Consider the following 21514-nt stretch of genomic DNA (forward strand, 5'->3'; position numbering starts at 1 on the left):
GAATGTAAAAATATTGACATTCAATATATCAAGACTGAAATACACACCTGAACCAAACCTCCAGCTTCTCTCCTCCTCGCTGAGCCCGCTCTGAAAGGCAGATCTAAAGAACAGAAAGTCAAACAGCGGCCAAGTTTCTGATATGACTGGAAAATGATCTGATTAAAGTCACTTATGGAGGAAGCAGCCGGTAGATGGTCCGTCAGGAGTTTACATGGTGCAAGAATATTAGAATGTGGTCACAGAAGGATCCCAACTCCTATTTTGACAGGTTTCCCTCTCTGCCATAAAAGCATTTCCACTTCTCCGCATCGCATCCCTCACATAGACAAACAGAAACACAAATCAAGTATGTGCGCATAAAAGCTACAAAACAGAACAAAAATCTTCCATCGTCCAACAGTCAGTGGCGAAATGTTCAAAATACAACTCATAAAAACAAAGAAAACACCACTCGTGTTGAAACGGCCTTATAAACCTTTTGACCTTCCCCGTCTTTGTGCCTTTCTCTCAGTCCTCTCCGCCTCGGCCTGGCACTGCAAGAAGAGTCTGTCCGTCGTTCCGCAGCCTCTCACTCGTACTCGGCGATCAGCACCATCATGCCGACCCCGAACAGCAAGGCCAGGATCTCCATCAGCGACTGGCCAAAGCTGGAGCGGCCCGCCAGCAGCTCGGGGAGCACGGTCACCGTGGCGATGTAAACAAACCCCCCGGCCGTGAAGGGCAGGATCCAGGCGGTGGCGGCGGCGCCGACGCCTTCAGCCAACAGCGAGCAAGCAGTCCCAGCCAGAGCTCCCAGGGCGGTCAGCAGCTGGAGACACATGGCCTGGAGCACAACCGAGAAAACATCACACAAGAAATTAAATTACATTGATCTTTCTGAAGGGACACTCGATCAACAGGTGAAAACAAATATAAATATTGAATAAAGGAAGAAACTTTCTAGTTTCTACATACTTTCCCAGACAAACTATCTTTCAAAAAATTATTCCATCCTTCCTGTGTGTGTGTGTGTTTTTTTTTTTTTTATAAATAATTTCTTGTTTTAATTCTATATCTGTTGTCATTACTGTCATTATGAAGCACATGCATCATTTGGTTGTCAGAACACACATAAAGCTGCCTTGCTTTCAGGTTCAACTGACCACCTGACCGCAGGGTGTTCGCTGCTTCACCCAGAGTCAGCTGAGATCTGCTCGGATTCATGAATGAAAACAGAGCGAGCAAAGTCAATATACACGCTGATTTTGCTGTATTGATCCGAGCACAACATTAAAAGCATCTGTGAAGCTCAACTCATCAAGCTTAGTTCCTAAATGCTGATTTATTTTAACCTTTTTATCCTAAATCTTAGTAGTCACTGACCTTCTTCTTGGTGCAGCCAGACTGGACGAGGATAGCGAAGTCTCCAATCTCGTGTGGGACCTCATGCAGCAGGATGGTGAGGGTTGTGATGGCGCCCACTGCTGGGCTAACCAGGAACGAAGCGCCGATTGCCAGGCCGTCAGTGAAATTATGAGTGAAGTCAGCTGCCAGGTTCAGGTAACCGGACACTTTGATGTCTGTTTGTTGACAGAGCAGAAAAAATAAATTAATACATTAAAAAAAAACAAAAAAAACTTGAAGGGTGAGCACTGAAATCACTCTCACAAGCCCTGAAGCTACAGGCAGAGGTCAGGAATCTTTTCTTGTAACAACAAATGGGTAAAGGATTTAGTGTCCCTTTAGAAAGGAGGACAGATTTTACAGGTCAGACCTACATTTCTCATCACACGAGCCAAACAAAAGCAACATTTACATTTAAAATAACATTAAGCATTTAAACAATAATGGACAGCGCCAAAGTACAGTTTCAACATTTAATCTGCAATTAATAAAAAAATGATTGACAAAGCATTTTAAAATGTCATGCTTTAAAAACACAAGTTTGAGGGAGAGGTCACACATACAATTACGTACGATTAGCATTTAGCAGTTGACATTATAATAGCTGACACGTCTGGCTTTCACAGACACACTGCAAGTTTTGATGAAAACACCAAATTTACCACATAAATGCCATTATTTATTTTACCGGGCAGTTACACGTGACTCACTGACCCATTTCTGATTGGAGCGATTACACTTGCCCCCAACATGAGAAACCTGGCACGTGCATGCATGTAGTGTTCACTAAACTTCAGGCTCCTCCTGAACTCAGCGCTGAGTCGCCAAAAGGAATGGATGATGTGTTTGAGCACAACTGGGATATCTGTGTCTGATTTATTTCCACATATTAGTGAGGCCTGAGTCCCATCTCAAAACATCTGAATGCAGCATCTCTTTCCTGCTTATATTGTCCAAAAACAGACCCGATGTGTATCACATGAGAGCAAAAAAAATCATAATTGGTTCACATTATACACTGATAATGTAAATGTGACCAGGCAGACCCTCAGCTGTGGCAGGGTTACTAAAAGAAAGCAGATATAGTTTGGATAACATTTCAGAGGTGAAACGATGAGCTATTCCCAGATTTATTCAGAGTTTCCTGCATTTAATATTAAATTGTATTTAGGTCACCTGAATGCCTGAGCACAACTAACTCCCAAAGCTAAAGGACAGAGCCGGAGACTTCAGAGTGGAGCATTCTGTTTACCTGTGCTCTTTTTCTCCTCTTTCTTTGGCACTTTCTCATCTTTTCCCTCTTTCTTCTTTTCCTTCTCTTCCTCCCCATCACTCTCCTTCTCCTTTGTACCAGCTGAAAATACAAAAACAAAAGTTGACATCATTCTGTCTGATCATCATCCAGATTTCAAGCAGAAACATTTTCTTTGAAAAAATGATGGAAATTCTTCACTTTCATTTATTACCTGAAACACGCATTACAGGTAAATGTTTTAAACTTTAAAACGAAAACCAGGACACTAGCGTCCCTCATCATACCGTGCGAGTGTCCATGAGAATGTCCATGGCCGTGTCCTCCTTTCAGCAGACGCACAAATTTCTCTACAACCAGGAAGGCGATGATCCCGCCGAGGACCCAGAGGCCGACCGACATCATGTGACCGTGAGCAGCTCCTGCGCATGTCCAGGACAGTAAGCACTGGGACACTGTCTGATCGTAGCATAGAGCTCTTCATTACAAACAGCTGATGGTTCAGATTTCAGTCAATGTTCACGAACTGAAGAGCCAATCGCAAATCAGTTCAACTGTCAACGCTGTTTCATTAACAAGGTCAACAGGCCAGGTCAGCAGTCAATCATAGGACAAATACACAGACATATTCACACGTACAGGCAGATTTATTCATCTCATATGCACGTTTTGGACTGTGGGAAGAAACTGGAGTGACTGAAAAGAGACTGCAGAGAGAAGTCTTAAAGGTGCATTAAGGAGTTTGCATGTTTTATGCGAAACAACGGCCCCTGCAGGCCTTGGGTGTAACTGCAGCCGAGTGAAACACTCGTGCCTGTGGCTTGCGTCCATGTACGTGCACGGAAGAGGGGAACTCCTTCCTCGCTCTTTTAGTAGCGCTCGAGAAAAAAATTAAGTTTCTTTTGCCTGGTGGGGTCTGTGCTGGAGTTGTGGCAGTGCTAGAAGCCAGTCTTTTCTTACTTTCTGTGAGATCCATCCTCAATACAGCTCAGTTGTTCCCAGCGGGAGCGCGCATTACGTCACATCATCTCTAATTCTCCCCAAAAAATGCTGGTGCAGAACCGGCACTGCAACTTTCAAGTGACAATTTAACGCTGTTAGCGGTACTTACAATGGATATGTCAGGGCACATTGTACACATTATTGATATTTATAACATTTATGGTGGAAAATAAGTATTTTCAAAGTTGAAAAACTCCTTAATGCACCTTTAAGACTGGAGGCAGGGGTAGTCCCGCAGTGAGTGTCAAACGTTTTACCGGCATCCAGTAATAATTTGGTTTGCACTCACATCAAAGGTCTGCTTGACATCAAAGAAGGACATTTTTCACTTCATATCAAAAGCTATGCTACAAAGGGTCACTGACGTGTTCTTTCCTATGCAGTTGATTTTGAGCAAATCTGATGTAACAAAACTTGTGCTTTTTAAAATCCAAAAATCCAGTAGTTTATATGGTCATTTAGTGTATGATTTCTAAGACTGCAATAGGTTTAGATTAAAAAAAAAGAAATAAATTAAGAAGGAAAGAAATGTTGAGAACAGAAATTAATGCATACCATGAGAGTGGCCGTGCTCATGCGTGTCCTCACTTGCGTGTGAGTGTCCGTGATCTTCATCTCCATGATGAGAGTGAGGCTCTGTGCACAAAAAATACAATACAAAATTATACTGTATGTCTGTATCTAAATAAACAAAAAAGATCTGGCAGTTTGATCGCTCATAAAACATCTACACTTGAGGACATGGACGGCACTCAACCACACTATGTTAATTTATTTGGTCTGATAAGAGAGAAAGCCTGCTGCAATTGTTATGAACAACAAATCCAACGATGTATAAAAAGCAGGTCTTGGTCTGTTTATAACACTAGTATGACTTGCATAAATTCAGGTTGCCGCTCAGAAAAAAGTCTTGTGAACAGACAAAACACAGGACGAGATGTCCTTCAGAAGCACTGCAGTACATTATGACTGACGCAGTGGGAAATGATGCTGCAGTTTGACGTTATTCACATTGGAATAGTTACGATTAGTCTGAATCCCAACACAAAATGTTCAGCATTATCATGAACATGACTTGGCATTGAAGAATAACCATCACAGCTGTCCTGGATGGGTTTGATTTGCTTCTTTGAATTAAAATAAAACAAAACAAAAAAGATCGTCAGCTTATACACAAACAGAACCTCACTACAGAGCTCTATGTCAACAGGACCGTCACCCTACCCAGTGCATGTGGAATCAGGTGCAGGAAGGCATCTCCCAGCAGTCCACCTGAGGCGAAGCTCAGCAGCACCTTCAGCAGGTTCTGGTGCTGGTCACTGTTGGACTGAACTGGGATCAGGAACAGGATGAGGAAGGGAGCAGCACTGATCAGCAGCGTAGCTCCGATGGCCTGCAGGCAATAACACAAGCAAATTTCATTTTCACAACAGCATGTCAGGTTAGACTGTCACACATGCACAAGTGAAATCAAAACAGAAATGTTAATCAAAGCCAGTAACTCATCAATACAATTGGAAATAACTATTGGAAGAGGAGAAACTGCTGCCAGGTAAGAAAGAAAACCTTAAAAGCAAAACTAGTGCTGAGCCCGTGGGTATTAAGCACATCTTTTTTGCAAGAATATCAATACAGAATGTTCTGTGCAATGACTAGAAAGAGCACAGAACACAATATAAACAAAAGCGTCATGATGGACAGCTGCCTCTGGTTTCTCCTTCTCATCTCTCATCCGACCATTTTAAATATTCCTCTAAACATCCTGCCAACACTGCTCTCATTAGCTCACCTGCGTCCAGAGCTCCACCAAGTCCCTCTTCTCCTTCTCCGTCTCCCGCTTCACTCGCTCTCCCCCATGTGAGTGCCCATGTTCACTTTCCTCCTTATGCACCCGAGCAATATCCTCTTGATGAGCGTGTCCATGCCCGTGGTCATGGGAATGCGCGTGCCCATGATCATGGGAGTGTGCGTGCCCGTGGTCATGGGAGTGTGCGTGCCCGTGGTCATGGGAGTGTGCGTGCCCGTGGTCATGGGAGTGTGCGTGCCCGTGGTCATGGGAGTGTGCGTGCCCGTGGTCATGGTCATGATGATGATCCTCCTCTTCATGAGGGAGGTTGGCCTGAGCGCTCCACTTGCTCGCTCCATGGAACATCTTCACCTCACCATGGTCATCACCGTCGCCGTGGGAGTGTCCGTGGTGATGGTGGCCGTGGTGATGGTGGCCGTGTCCATGGTCACCGTGGGAATGGCTGTGGGCGGTGGCTGATTGAGAGGCTAAGAGCAGGACTGTGGAAGTAGCCAGTGTCAGCACCAACAGGCGTACGCAGCCCATATTATCTGCTGAGGCAAAGACAAAAACGAAGATTGTTCACATGTTCACTCTTGGTGACATCATATATTTCGGGTGTGCCTTGTTGCAAAATAAACAGTACACAGCTTCATTTTATCATCATTGATCATTCATGTGTGGTTGAAAATCGGATAAGTCTGTAAATAATGCAAATAAGATCAGTAATACGGTGATTTACAGTAGTTCTCACTGATATCCAATTTGAATGTGCTTACTATGACCATTACCATCACCTGAGAAAATAAGAATCAATAACTTTAAAAATTCACTGGCAGGATACAAAGTATGGGGACTGTATGCAGCCTGCGGTCCACCAGGAGTTCATGTTTAAACTGCATGAAGGAAATAATACACCCACAAAGCACTTGGCAGATGTAGAATTACGCGTACATTTGTTTTGCCTAAAGTCATAATGGGGCAAAAAAAATTTGAAAATACTGCAGAGAACATTAAGAATGTGTGGATTACTTAAAAATGGTCAGGGATTGTCTGTCTTTCAAAGGGAAGTTCAAACACCAGGAGGCCCTAAATTTCACAAACTGTAATTATACAGGAGGTTCAACAAAGGTCTGCCAGAGTACTCTAGTGAATCATGATCACAGAAACTGCTACTCCAGTTTTAGTGAACTATGACCAACCTGTTGTATATCTAATGTGCATTTTTGGGTATTTCTGCAAATGGAAAAATGAAAGGGTTTATATCTCCTATTACATTAATTAAGCAGCTGCAGTGACTGAAACAGGAGTGCTCCTTCAAAGCTCGGTGATTACTCATCCATTAAAAGTAATCAACTTTGTTTCATGTCTGAAAGAGGACGTGTTCTTCTCAGGGTGGGGTGCTTCATGACAGGATGAGGCGATGGGAAACAGAGGAGGAACTCAGCGTGAAGCGCACTGAAGAAAGGCAGTGGAGGTGGTTTGGGTTTGTGTTTAGGGATGCCTGTGAGGCACAGCCCAGGACCCACATCTCAGACTCCAGCTGCCGGTGGGCCTGGAAACAGCCTGATGCCCACAAGGTAGAACTGAACACAACTGCTGGGGACAGTCATTTCTTAGCTTTTAATTCATGATGTTTCCATCCATCCATCCACCTTCCACCGCTTATTCGGGGCCAGGTCATAGGGTCAGCAGTCTCAGCAGAGATGCCCAGACTTCCCTGTCCCCAGACACTTCCTCCAGCTCTTCCTGGAGGATCCCAAGGCGTTCCCAGGCCAGCCGAGAGACATAGTCTCTCCAGCGTGTCCTGGGTCTTCCCCGGGGTCTCCTCCTGGTGGGACATGCCCGGAAAACCTCCCCAGGGAGGCATCCAGGAGGCATCCTAAAAAGGTGCCCAAGCCACCTCAGCTGGCCCCTCTCGATGCGGAGGAGTAGCGGCTCTACTTCGAGCTCCTCCCTGGTGACTGAGCTCCTCACCCTATCTCTAAGGGAGCGCCCAGCCACCCTACGAAGGAAACTCATTTCAATCAAGACAGTCCCTGCACATCCAGAGACTTAAGGTACTCAGGGCGAATCTCATCCACCCCCAGTGCCTTGCCACTGAGGAGCTTACCAACCACCTCGGTGACTTTGGCTTGGGTGATGGACAAGTCCACCTCTGAGACCTCATCCTCTGCTTCCTCCACGGAAGACGTGGTGACGGGATTGAGGAGGTCCTCGAAGTATTCCTTCCACCGTCCAACGATATCCCCAGTTGAGGTCAGCAGCTCCCCACCTCCACTGTAAACAGTGTTAGTGGAGACCTGTTTTCCCCTCCTGAGGTGCCAGACGGTTTGCGGCAGGAGGTCAGATGACACGACAACAAAGTTGATCATCGACCTCCGACCTAGGGTGTCCTGGTGCCAAGTGCACTTATGGACACCCCTGTGCACGAACATGGTGTTTGTTATGGACAAACCGTGACTAGCACAGAAGTCCAATAACAGAACACCACTCAGGTTCAGATCAGAGAGGCCGTGGGTCCCAATCACCCCCCTCCAGGTCTACTCTCACTGCCCACGTGGGCGTTGAAGTCCCCCAGTAGAACAATGGAGTCCCCAGTCCGAGCACTGTCTAGCATCTCTCCCAGGGACTCCAAGAAGGCTGGGTACTCTGCACTGCTGTTCGGCCCATAAGCCGAGACAACAGTGAGGCAAATGAAATCTAGGGAAAGTTGATCGTGAGAGACTGATTTCAAAAGAAGACGACGTGGGCGCTGCATCTGATCATGAATGAATTTCCAGAAAAGCAACATAATGTTAAGTCTCAGCAAAGAGTGGTTAAAATAACAGTCATCCCCTCTGGTTTATGCTTTCAAATGGAAAGAAATTGTGTTTTAAGTGATTTAGCCAGTCCAACTACTAAGAAAGCTGATCACTTACATTATGACTTGCAAAAATACAAAAATAATGAGCTGGAAGTCATGGCTGTGCAGCTGCATTCATGTTACTTTATTATCTCACTGATTTTACTTCGATTAAACATGTTTAATCAAAACTGTAACAGTGAGAACACAAGTCTGTCAGCTCTCCCCTCTTAATCTCTTGTAGCTTTTCGGTGTGATTGTTTACTACTGGCTGCACGTAACGCGGATAATCTGGTCGACTTTCTTGTAAAAGCGTCACTTTTAATCTCACAGTAAACCGTAAAAGCTGTTCATCAAACAATACAAGTCTTGACAGCCTGCTAGCTGTTTAGCTAGCTAATACCCGGGTCCTGCTATCACCTCCATGCAGCACAGCACACAGCGCCCGGGCTGAAATAAGGAGAAAGAAATGTGTTTTGCTCCTCACCGGACAGCGTGGAGTATCGGCGACTCTTGGGCTGCGGGATAACTCTTGAGAGAAGCGCTGTTATTGTTGGCGGCTACGTTGATGCTGCAGCAGCTCTCTGTGTAAAGACGTGGCATTTACTCAACTGGACGCGCTGTGTGAAATCTCGCGAGAACTTGTTCCATTCAAAGTTTACCTCCGCTGTGTTCCCTTGCCATCCCTTCTTATGTTGAATTTTATCACATTGTAACCGCCGTGCTACCTCACTGCAGTCAGTGTATCTTACACGGTGGAAAATCCAAATCAGGAAAATGGGGTAAATCAGAGCAAAAGACTTGTCGTGATTTACAGGAAGGGGGGCGTCACTCGAATTATCGCGAGATCACTTGAGTCCGTTTCCAGTTTGGAGATGCAGGATGTAGGATGTGAAGCCGGATGAAGCTGCTGAGGCTCCTTTGGTAAACTCCTTAATAAGATACGACTATTATTTCAACCCTACTTAATTTTTCATTGTCATCGTATCATACGTTGTTATAGCTGAATAGTTAAAATAAGTTTGCCGTGAAACACTCTTAGAAATAACAGCTTGCATTAATAACCTCGTTTCTAAATTATTTGGGATGGTGTGTAAAATCTAAGATAAACAATTCAACACTGTCCCTCTCACAGGGAGGAGTTAGTGGATCTGAACCTTGGTGGAGCCTCTCTGTCTGGAGTTTGCATGGTGTTTGGTTGAATTTATCATATTAGAAAAAAAAAAATGAAAAACAAAAAAAGCGAATAATCCACCACCAAACACCACCCCTACTCCCGCCCCAAAAACAATCATTTTAATTACTGACATGTGCACACCTAAACATAAAACATGCGTGTTTTGAGAGGAAATGGTGATCCCTTGCTTCACCTGACTGTTTCCACCAACCACAAAGGGGCATCACCTTCCTCTTGTGTTAACTTTCTGTTACTAACCTTTATGTTAACGAGTTGGTCTTAAATCATCCATAAAATACCCTAAAATCAACACTTTATCCTCCAGTTTGTTTCTCTGTTCTTGTAGGTTTCCTTATCCATGAAAACATTGGTTTCAGTATTTTTTGATGATTCTTAATTTTTTTTTCAGTTCAATTTGTTTATATAGAAGTTCCTGACAAAGGTAAAAAGTCGTTGGATTTTTCACTCACTAATAGGGAAAGAGAGCTGAGACAGGCCAGTTTTTACCCTACTGGTGATGTAATAGGAATTCTGCTATTGAAGTCTTGCTATACACAAATTTTTGGGCTACATTCAAGCATTTAAAAATCAAAACAGGTTGTAACATGAGAGGAAGCTCATTTTGCATTTGTTATGTCACTAGTGAGTATGTTATTAACTGTTTTGTTGGTAATATCATGCAGCTGGTGATAGTGAGGTCTGATTTCTCTCTCAGTGCAGCTTCAATTACCTTTGAAAGAGTTTTAAAATAATACTCATATCAAAAAACGGACTATTACCAAATAGCGAAACCAGCAAATCTTTACAGTTTGCGTTTCAACTGTTAGGTAAATCTGAGAAGTTTTCATTTTAATAAAGCTTACTAAGACCACAAACTCTCCCTGTACTTCACAAACAGGCTGGTCCACACTAACTCATAATAATGTATAAAAATGTGGATAATATTTCAACACAGACACTTATTTATGTGAACATCTGTTTAAGTCAGAGTAAAACTCTGTGTGGAGTTTGAGTTTAGATTTTTTTTCAACAAAGCATGAAGTTTATACATTTCCACAGTAGAAGGCGCTGTTTACATTCACAACATGTCAGGCGTTTTCTCTGGTCTGTAATTTTTGCACAAAGTTGTTGTGCAATTGCGTAATGTTCACTTGGAACTATAGACTTTTTTAAATTCTTATTCAAATATTAGTAAAAATGCATGATTTATATGTTTATTTTACATGCGTGACTTATAAATCACCTGAGTTTCTGATTACAACATTGTCATCCCACATGTTCTTTATTGACAAAAATCTAACAATCCTACACAAGTAAGAAGCAATAGAAAGGGGAAAAAACTAAGTGAAGTGGAAGAATCAACAACAGAACCAAGGGAAGAGATCTTTTGCTTTGACTTGATGAATGTGGATAGAAACACCTTATTATGAAAATATTTCTCCACAGGCAGATATCCATGCAGGAAGGTACAGAGAAGAGGAGAGACACACAAAGTCAGCGGCATCTTGAAATACAGTCGCTTCAGCCCAAAATAGTCTGCAGCGACCTGAGCCAGCACAAAATAGAAGCTTTATTGAACGGTGAAGTTTTAGTCTGACCTTAAAAACATAGACTGTGTTAAATTCCTGAAATAACATTTGGATGATTTTCACAAGCAAGTTTCTGATAACTGTTTACAAGCAATTGTTTAGCATATGATAAAGCTTGATCATTTTAACGTGTGTATTAACAGAAACCCATAAGCTAATAAAAAGAAAGCAATTTAAGAGAAATCAGTTGCAGCAAGGCGACACGGCTCAGGGGGTGAAGTGGTTTCCCTCCCATGTTATTATTGGTGGTTTGATCCCAGCCTCTACCTGTTAATGTCGAGATGTCCTTGGACTGAATTGGAATACAAACCGCCTTGAGCGAGCTCAAAAGCAGTGAAAATGTGCTTATATAGTGTATAAAGTGTTTGCAAACACTTGTTTACTAACAACAAATATTTTGAAAAGATATAACTAGGGGATAAAACAGAGTTACAAAAATTTGGAGTTCATTCAATTTTTAGAAGTGAAATGATCATGTTGAACTTTATTTTTTATTAGTCAGGGAAAAGACCGTGTTTATTTTCTTGTAGATACAATCCCATCTCACATGCATGTGAGAACCAGGAAACAGTTGTTGCTGATGCAGTGGAATCATCTGGGCAGCAGTCACTCAGCTTCTTGTTTTCATCAAAGAAAAGATGAAGCTAATTCTGTTGCTGCTCTTAAGCCAGGTTTCTTCATTACAGTCTTCTTTCCAAGCTACAGCATTATAGTTTGTTTCATCATACAAACTATTCTAGCATATTTAAATGTACAGCCTAGATTAAGCTTGATCACCAAAACAATACAGGTCAAGTTTGCCTGTTCTGTTGTTTTGAATGCTTCACAAACACCAGATGAAGTATTGCCAGGCAACTGCAATGCTTTAAATCTATTCTAAGGTCAAGCTAAATTTGAAACAGATTTATTGTTTCTTTTGCAGTGAAGCACTCCATGAGTCTTTTTTACTGCATCCGCTGGACTCAGGCTTCCCAGAGGTTGTTGCTGCTCGTCCAAATAAATAATGTTTTGACAGTAAACTCAAAACAGCAATACCAAAGCAGGACTGGATGGAAACTCTTATAGCTGGGGATCCTCAGTACTGGCAGTGGAACACAGGCGAGTGGACAATGCACCGGAAGTTATTTAAAGTGCAATTTCCACTTGAAAAAAGCACTTGAACGAAACTGATGTTGTGTTTCTCAATGTTTTTCATCTTTTGCCATTTTCTAATAAATGCACAGGAGTAATCATCAACATGTGTTACACAGAAACAGCCTTATGTCAGTTTATAGTTCATGATTAAAACAAACTGTACACTGATTACACACACACACAAAAAGTAAAAGCTCTCAATGGTTTCTGTTTGGCCAGTTTTACTACTACTTTCACCATTTTTACATCAGTATGGTCATGACAGGAAAGAAGACTTCGTTCTATTTGACCTCAAAACACAAACATGGGTTACCCCAAAGTCACAGTCCATCATCACCAAACACTTATGGGACGAACAGAAAGCTACAAATAGCTTCTGTGCAAATTATGTTAATCAGTTTTGTCTGAATTAATTGTCTGAAGAAGAATTTGCTCTTTGGGAAGATCTCTCTGCTGGGAATAGCTAAAGGTCTTTGCTCTAATACAGTTTAGAATTTAATAAAAATGTTACCTTTGAATGAATACAAATCAGGGACCAATGAACGGCATTTTTTCTCTGTAATTTACATTTTTATCGTGTGTCTTTTGTTCGTTTCTATCCTGTCCTTGTTTGTTTCTGTCCTAATGCAGCTTTGATTTTGTGGAGGAAAGGCGAGGAAGAAATTCATGGAGGTGCAGAGCATGGAGAGATCCTGCCCAACCATGATGGGACCTTCCAGATGAGCGTTGAACTGAATATTTCATCATTCCTCTTCCCCATTTCATCATGGGGAAGAGGACAGTATCGTTACTAGACTGGACCAAGCTGTGATCCAGACCAACCGGAAGACAGGTGTGACAGATGCCACAAAGACAGAACAATTTTTTTTGGGATAGCATTAAAATGTGCTTCACAGTTAAATAATTATTACAGCATATCGCATGCAAGTCAAAAACAACATAATGCAGATTAAAAAAAGTTTTTATCTGTACAGATAAAAAGTTAGGTTCACACTGAATTTGGCTGCTATAAAAAAGTATGATTTTTGTCACATCATCCCACAACAGGCTTCTTCTGTATTTTATAACTGTAAACATATGTAAAAATGTTAAAAAAAAAAAAAAAAAAAAAAAAAAAAAGTAAAAATATGAGGGAAAACCCAGGTGGTTGTTCCCTTTTAACAAAGAAGCATCTGACAATATTAAATATAAAATTGCAGACCGTTTGTCATTGAAATGTAGGATTTGGAGCTTGGAGTTGAAACTGATCTGATTTCCAGCAATCAAACCATAAAAACCCAGTGGAAATATTTTATTTAAAAGTTTACCAAAGTCATAAACAAACAATATGAATATATCAGTACATTGTTTCCCCAGTAACCTTGGTTTAAGAAATATAACCACTGTCTTTGTGGTATTTAAAACGTGATATCCATTTTAAAGACTTGATCTTAAAATAAAGGAAACGTCCATAAGTTTCTCATTTTCAACAGACAAACCAAATTTATGTGTTGATCCACATAAACACCTGCAACTGAAACATGATAAAAGCAGCCTGAAACCGCACTTCTCTCTGACTACTCCTCATACAATGCCTCTTGAGCTTGTGAGTCAAAGTGTACATTTTCTGTGTTACCACTAGAGGGCAACAAACGTGAAATTTCTCATTTTAGTTCAGCTGCCAGCACTTTCACACCTCCAATGTCAGAGCTGTCTTTAGTTTTTCATTCACAAAAGCAAGGTTTAATCTGGAGCTTTTATCAGGCAATATTGATTTTTTTTATTTTAAACCAGTCTGCACTGACCCCCTCACTCCTATTCTCTTGCCACTGACAGGACTGACATAAAGACATAGAGCTTTGTATACATATCCTTTCGACATGGCAGTGGCTGAGAGGGCTTCCAATGTACAATCATTCAATCATAAACAAGATTCACCAACATGTAACAGATTTGGAACTCAAGCTTTTCGATGTGGTCAAAAACACAGTTTTATTGCTGAACATCCTGATCTCAAAGATTATCTTGGGAAAGGCAGCTGAAGCGTTCAATCATCAAGTACAGTCATCAAATACAATTCAAAACAATTCAAAACTGCCATACAGTGAAGAGAAACCAACTCAATTTTGTTACAAGAGGATTAAACAAAAAATGGGCTTGGTTTTGACACTTCTGCTTGGAGGATTTTGTAAATCTTTTTTTGATATCATTGTTGCTGGATTTTTCTGATAGAATTTTCAAAATCTTAAACTTGTCTTCAATCCCAATGCTGTTCTTTGCTGCTTTACGTATGCACATATACCGTATTATCGCTGTGTTTCAGCTGATGGCCATTATTATTATTATTATTAACATAAAATATGAATACATTCACAGTGGTATATCTTTTTTCTTCTTATCTGAATATTTCTCTATTGTTTTTAGATAACTTATTAAATCACCTTTACACAATGGAAGTGGATGGTATTTTGTTCCCCCTCGTCAAACATCATCAAATACAAAATCCAACAACCCCAAAACACTTTGGTGGGCACGTTATATCCACACATTCACTACGCTGTGGAACACCAACAATAATATTGTAGCGTTACGGCACTGAAGCAAATACTGGGAAATACTTTTTCTTTTGAAATCACTACGCCCAGACGCCATATTTAGTAAGTAGTTCCGTCTTAGCAATCTTCGCATAAACAACTCAATCTCATAATTTGCATTAATATTTCACAGCGTAGTGAATGTGCGGATTATACGTGTCCACCAAAGTGGTTTGGGGTTGTTGGATTGTGTAGTTGATGAGTTTGACGAGGGGAACAAAAAATACCGTCACCTCCATTGTGTCCGTCCTGAAAACCTTCCCCGACTCACCTCTGAATAAACACAGCTCGCCCTCACAAAACAGTAAGTATGCTGTTCGAAATGACTAAGGAATTGCACTAAATGGGCAATTTAAGTTTTCAGTTTTTAAGAGTAAAAATTGACAGCTTCTGACTTTCATTTTTTGATTCAACCACGGCCTTCTGGTATTCTAGTTTTTCTAGAAATAAATCATAACCTTTCAATCTCAGCTCGTGAGAATGACATCTTTCTACTGAGTCCTGTGTGAAGCCTCATCTCAACACTATAGTTCTTCATATGACTAAAAGATGTGATCCAGGAGGAGATTGAATACATTTTTGCATTTTAGCACAGCTGTTTTTCAAATTTTGCTGGTAGCAGTGGGATTTTTGCAGCGTTAGTACATGAAGACAAGTGTTGAGTTTTCTAAGGCAGTTGTTTCTGATCAAGAGTCATTTAATTTAGTGAGGTCTAGAAAGAAGTTATGGTGCAGTTTTATATAAATTTGAATGTTTTGATCTGTAGCTGTTAGTGATGTATGTAACTCTACATTTAAAGACCCTGTGGAGGTCATTTTTTCAAAAAACTGACCATTCACTGAACCTTGTGACCAGTAGTACGTTCATCTGAAGCAAACTGCAGTCCAAGCACCAAAAAACAATAAATGCTATTTCTGATTCATACTTAGAGGAACAACGTCCTCACAGGAAAGACAGATGTCAGACGCACTCCCAGACAGACAGACATTCGAAGCAATCAATATCCTTGTCATTGAGTAAAGTCTACTTCAAGTTCACACGTTCTCAGGGGCGTCTGCAGCCGGCTGCTCATTTTGTCCAGGGGAACTCCACTGACCCCTGAGCCACTGCTCGGGATTGTCCTGATGCAAATCAGGAGAGGGAACCAATTCATTGTCGCACAATTCGATTAGACATCTGCATATTGAGCATCTGCACCCCAGGAAAATCTGCCAATACCTCGGCCACCATCCCCCCCTGGCCCCCCACAGGGGTAGCGCCCCATGACCCCGGGGGCAGCCTGTGTCCCTGCTCCCCACCCAGCACCTCTTGTCTCCCCTGTTCGTCCCCCCCTGACCCTGTCAGGCCCAGCTACAATACGTGACCCCGCCCCAGAGACGGGACGATTGGAGTTCAAGGTAAACGTCCCTTTCTCTGCGTCCGTCTGCAGGCTGCCCTGCGTGGCCTCTGTCCGGCCCTTGTCCAATAATCATATGCACCGCTCTTTCTTGTGTTGCTTTCTCACACAGTGACAGACAGACTCACAGACTCTGTTTTCTCACAACAATCTTTTTTTTTTTTTTTTTTTTTTTTTTTCTGAGGGGGGGCATGACTTGAAAACGAAGGCTTTCTTTTCTCCGCAGCATTTCCATCGCCATCAATTGTGCCCGCTGGCTCTCATTCAGACATCTTTGCCACTCAGATGATTTCCCTTCTTTTTTACTGCTCTTATTGATTCATCAGACTCCCTTTCAGTGCTGTGAGGAGAAAGAGAACATGTCAAGAAGTTTAAAGCAACATGTGTTGAGTCTTACCGCACACAATGCAAAGTTGAGACGTGTTGACAACGCCATAAAATCAACCAGACTTCATGTTTGACTCTTGAAAAATTTCCCCCCTTTTAAAGGCCAAATAAATACTTTTAAAAGGTTATTGAAAAATATATATACCAACATTAATTGCTCAAAAAAAAAGTAAGTCTGTGATTTCAAAGATGGAAACCAACAGGGATACTATAGGTACTCCAAATGTTTAAAATCAGAAGTGCAATATCTGTATATTACCTGTTTGGAATAATTGTTTGGTTGACAGCAGTTTGTTCGCCCTTCAATGTTTTTGGTGTCCTTTATGGTGTGGCAGGTTTAATCTCTCCTCAGTTCTTCAGTGTTTTGAGAAACCCTCCAGCTGAACCATGTCAACACGTTATCTGTTACTTTACGTATCTGAAGGAGAAAATTTGGCATATCACATTACTCTGAACTGCTGTTGGCTGTAATTTCTAGTAACAATGCAAAAAAGGTACAGTCATTAATTTTCCAAGCATCTTGTCCTTTTCAGGGTCGCAGGGTGCTGGAGCCAATCCCAGTTACTTATGGGCAAGGGCAGGGTAGCCTACACTCTGGACAGTTTACCAGTCTGTTTCAGGACCAACACATAGGGACAAAGTACCATGCACTCACATTCACACCTAGGGGCAATTTAGGCTCGCCAATTAACCTTAAATGCTTGTTTTTGGACCATGGAGGGAAACCACACACACACACACACACACAGGGAGAGCATGCAAACCACACACATAAAGGCCCCATCAAGTATTTGAACCCAAGACCCTCTTACTGTAAGTCAAGACTGCTAATCACTGCACCACCTTGCCGCTACTCAATAATTCAAAATTTGCTGCTATGCTGCAGATATTAGGAGTGAAATACCAGAAATTACAGCAGCTCCGAATTAACAGTGTACATGATAGAGTGCAGATGTACAGACAGTAGCTAGTAGCCTTTAGCATGAATGAAAACATGATGAAATGGGACCAACGTTTGACTCTCTTGGGCTTTTAGGTTAATGTTTTATGTGTTTCACACCTAAAGATAATTCAACTCTTATTAACAAACCCTTAAAACAAATCAAATAAAAAACTGAACATATGCTGAGTCAACCTGTTGTTTTTAAACGATGGTCAACATTTGTTTATTTATTGTCTACAAAGTTTTATATCCATCACATTCATGGTTTCGCATAGTAAAATCTTTTATGGCTTTTGGTTTGTTCTGGTTGCATATAATCTATTAAATAATTTAGAACGTCCAGTTCTACAACATCATGTTTTATTGGAAGTAAAGCTAGTTGTGCATTTAAAACCTAATAACCATTATTTCGCCTTAAAAATGTACCTGTGAAATATTGTTTTTCCAATCAATCCCTCATTTCTTTCCATCCATCACTCTTCTTAAGGCAACTTTTAGATTTCTTAGATGACAACATGTAACAGATCCTCTCTGCAAGATTTTCTTTTCTTGAATGAACACCAAGCATTGCTGAAACACACATTTGATGATCTGGATCATCGTCACCACTTTGCACTGTGTTAAAACAAATCCCACTCCAAGCTACAGTCAAACATTGGCGTCAATGCCATCAATGCTGTGAGCAGCAGTACATTTAAAATGGCAGTTTCTGTTCCATCTACAATTACAGGAAAATAAGCTCAGCAGCATCACAAACCAGGTCCTGTGTTACGCTTCATGACTGTTTAGTGAAGAGGCTAAAGGAGTAATGCCTTGAAGCAAACGTCTGCTTCAGACTAGGAGAAGAACATGAATGTATGAAGACTGTGGTGGGAACACAGTGAGGCACGGTGAGCACCTTGAACTTCGATCAGGTTAGTTATTCTACAGCCACCACATGTTAACGTCTCAAGAACTACATTTTCAAATTTTTTGAAGTGATTTCGTTTAACTCAGTAGAATATTTTGTGGATATTTTAGTCAAAGGAGAAGAAAATAGCATATCAAAATCCACACATTTGTATAACCTGGATTCCTCATGAAGGTGAGGCTGGAACCTAACGGTGACATGAACGGTGTGAATCTTATATAACCCACCCGAGGCAGTCGAGGTTTTGCAGGTGCTTCATGAATCTCCCAGCAACCGCAGCAGTCTGCCTGTCAGAAATGAACTTCTTCATATAGGTTAACCTCAAAATCCATCGTCCGCAGAAAGACACTTCAAGGGGAGCGATATATATGTGAGATACTTTAAAGTACGCTATGTTTTTTCATGTCTTCCCAAAATGATGCTTTTCAGTTTCATCTTTCTGTGTCAATATTCCTCAAAGGGGCTCCGATTCTTATCATAGCTTTTTCAGCAGGCATTATTTTCAAAGGTTTCTCTTCATACAGCCGACTTCTTTTGTTTTCTTATTTTTTTAACTGGTGACTGGGGATCATAAGCAGACTTGTTAGATCCACCTGCTGCAAGCCTTTACCTCAGGAACATTGTTCCCAGCGTTATATTCTTGAAGTACAAAAGAAGAAATGCAGTCGATCGGGGTTAAACATGAAATGTGATGGTGTGAATACATCAAACGCCGAAGCCACAAACACGTGTGCAGGGTTTGTATGTGCTCCTCATTTGGCGTGTGTGTGTCTCTGACGACTTTGAACCCCATCTCTCTGATTCTTGGCAGGAAGTGAGAGTAAGCAGCTCTCGCTCGTAAAACTGCTTTTGGTCTCTTTCCCTTGGTGATCTGATGGGGCAGAGGACAGAGAATCTCTGTGTCAACTCGCTATGGCACGGGATGTGAGGAGATCGCCAGGAATGTCAATAATCGCTCCAACCGAGGAGGATGAGCAGTGACACAGCAACAGAATCACCTGGGACATTCAAATACAATATTTATTTATTTAAGGATCCCCACTCGTCTGCACAAAGTAGAGACTATTCTTCCTGAGGTCCATTCTCAATCAAAATATAAGTTTTACATCCATGCGTACGATGGCAGACAGTTCACAGCTAGCGTTCAGATGCAAGCACACTTCTGTGAGACTCAGTGTTAGAGTTAAGGCAAAAGACGTTTAATAAACATACAATAACATGTACAGTACAATAGCTTTGCCAAATTATTTGGATTAGTGTAATTCCATTATCAATATAAGCTGCTGTTATTGCTGTAACTGAATTTGAAAAAGTAATTTTATACATTATAAATAGTGAGAGCTCATATTAGGCTACAATCCACCCCACAGGAATCACCTCAGACAAGCCTCTGCAGCACTTGACTGAGGATCAATGTATAATTTGACTTATGCATAAGAATTGAATTTCACTGGTGCGTATCTCCACGCAGGGATGTCCTGCACCAGACTGTGTGAATAAACAGAGGTCTAGTGACAACTGAGCTGCATTTTATGGAAAATATTTTTCTGCAGAGAACACATTCTGTTTTTTTTTCAACAGTGTAAACTTGCATATAATCACCAGCTACATCTTCCAAAAGCAATACTTACTTTTTTAAGTTCTACAAATGAAAAGTAGTCATTTACATGGAAAAGTAATATTTACATTGTATTGAATGGCTCTGTCAGTAAAGCCTGTCACATGAACTTGGACCAGGCAGTGTTATTCTGAGGCTTTTTGTATTTTCTTGGTCAATTTAATGACTGTGAAGAGGAGCTAATATTCAATCATGGCACGGTCATGATCATGGTGTTACAAACACGGTGAACACAGGCTAATGCTATTATTACTTTTAGTCAGACTTCTCTGTCTTGCTGTCAGAAAAAGTGAGTTATTTGAGAATCAATTAGCTGTACCTCCTCTAGTAAACAGGAGTTTAGTAACAGAGCTGCTTGTACTGGAGACTCGGAGCAGGATAGAGGGAGACAGCAGCTTTGCAGCTCTGCAATTGTTGTGAGGAACAAAAGTCACAACTAAGAAACTCACAGAGCTCCTGTGACTGTGGTACAAATTTCTGAAATAACCAGCTACATTAACTTCCAAAAGTAAACGAAGTTACACTTTTATTTAAATTTGAATTAACACTTTGAAAGAGAAACCTCAAATCGTCCGAACTATCCAGAGTTCCTGTCTGTTGTAAATAACAGAAAAAGGAGAAAATGTCAGCAGGACTAAACAAAGAAAAGATTTTGAACTTCTAAAGAAAGGCTATTGTACTGTGATTAAAGTGATCACCATATTTTCTCTTCATATTGCAGAAACTCTGATGGAAAAATTGAAAACTTTGCCGAATCTTGCTTTTAAAAAGTGCATGAAAATATAAAATATGTATGAAGGCATTTTATTGAATTAAAAAGATTAAATAAAAGGTTTTCTCCTCGACTTTATTCATCTTTTAAACTGGATTGAGTTGTCAGAATCGCTGTCTGTTCATTTTATCTGCTGTGTAAGTTGAGGCTCAGCGTTCTCCCATCGGGATATATTTGTAGCTACAACACAATGTTCAAAAGCCTTTGTCCCTCATCCTATTGCAGCGATCTGCATCTCGGGGCTCGTGGACAAAAGGTGTCAAACGGAGCGTTGGACTTGGCCGGCCACGTCCTCCCAAGGCTGCTCCTAATCCTATTAATGTGAGCTGTGGAGGAGTATGGATCCTGCAGTCCCTTCATCCCTGTAACTATTAAAGTCCAAGGGGGCCCTATGTGTTTACTCTGTGTATGTGTGTGTGTTCTGGTGTGTGTAATTGCATTGTAAGCATCTTCTTATCCACATTGTCATAATGTGTTATCCACTGACGCGGCTCGAGGTTTGCCGTCTTTTCCACTTTGCTACGGTGCAGGTGGACATTTCAATCCACCAGAATAAAATGCGGACATGTTTTGACACAACTTGAGTCGCTTCATCTATCTGGGGAAAATTATTATGTGTTTGAAATACACAAAGATGCCTTTTATTGTTTAGATTGTAGATATCTGGCAACATTGCTTGCAAAATACTTCTAAAATGTCACTATATGAGTGAACAATTGTTTATGCCACTGTGAACCACAACTT

At 41.2% G+C, this 21514-nt stretch overlaps 1 protein-coding gene across 2 annotated transcripts; it reads right to left on the reverse strand.

Moving 5' to 3' along the window:
* On the reverse strand, positions 1–8879 carry slc39a7 (solute carrier family 39 member 7). Of its 2 annotated transcripts, none has more exons than XM_030121261.1 (8): positions 8759–8879; positions 5430–5977; positions 4865–5033; positions 4196–4276; positions 2926–3060; positions 2639–2740; positions 1366–1562; positions 1–826 (listed from the first exon to the last, which is right to left on the reverse strand). In XM_030121261.1, the coding sequence occupies exons 2-8, from the start codon at positions 5970–5972 to the stop codon at positions 572–574; spliced, it is 1482 nt and encodes a 493-aa protein (XP_029977121.1). In that variant the 5' UTR covers positions 5973–5977; positions 8759–8879; the 3' UTR covers positions 1–571. The 2 variants fall into 2 exon arrangements, with proteins under 2 accessions (XP_029977121.1, XP_029977120.1); XM_030121260.1 differs by having other exon boundaries at positions 572–826; positions 5430–5980.
* Between the last annotated feature and the right edge of the window lie 12635 nt (positions 8880–21514).

The sequence above is a fragment of the Salarias fasciatus genome, chromosome 22 (genome assembly GCF_902148845.1).
Source record: "Salarias fasciatus chromosome 22, fSalaFa1.1, whole genome shotgun sequence".
NCBI lineage: Eukaryota > Metazoa > Chordata > Actinopteri > Blenniiformes > Blenniidae > Salarias > Salarias fasciatus.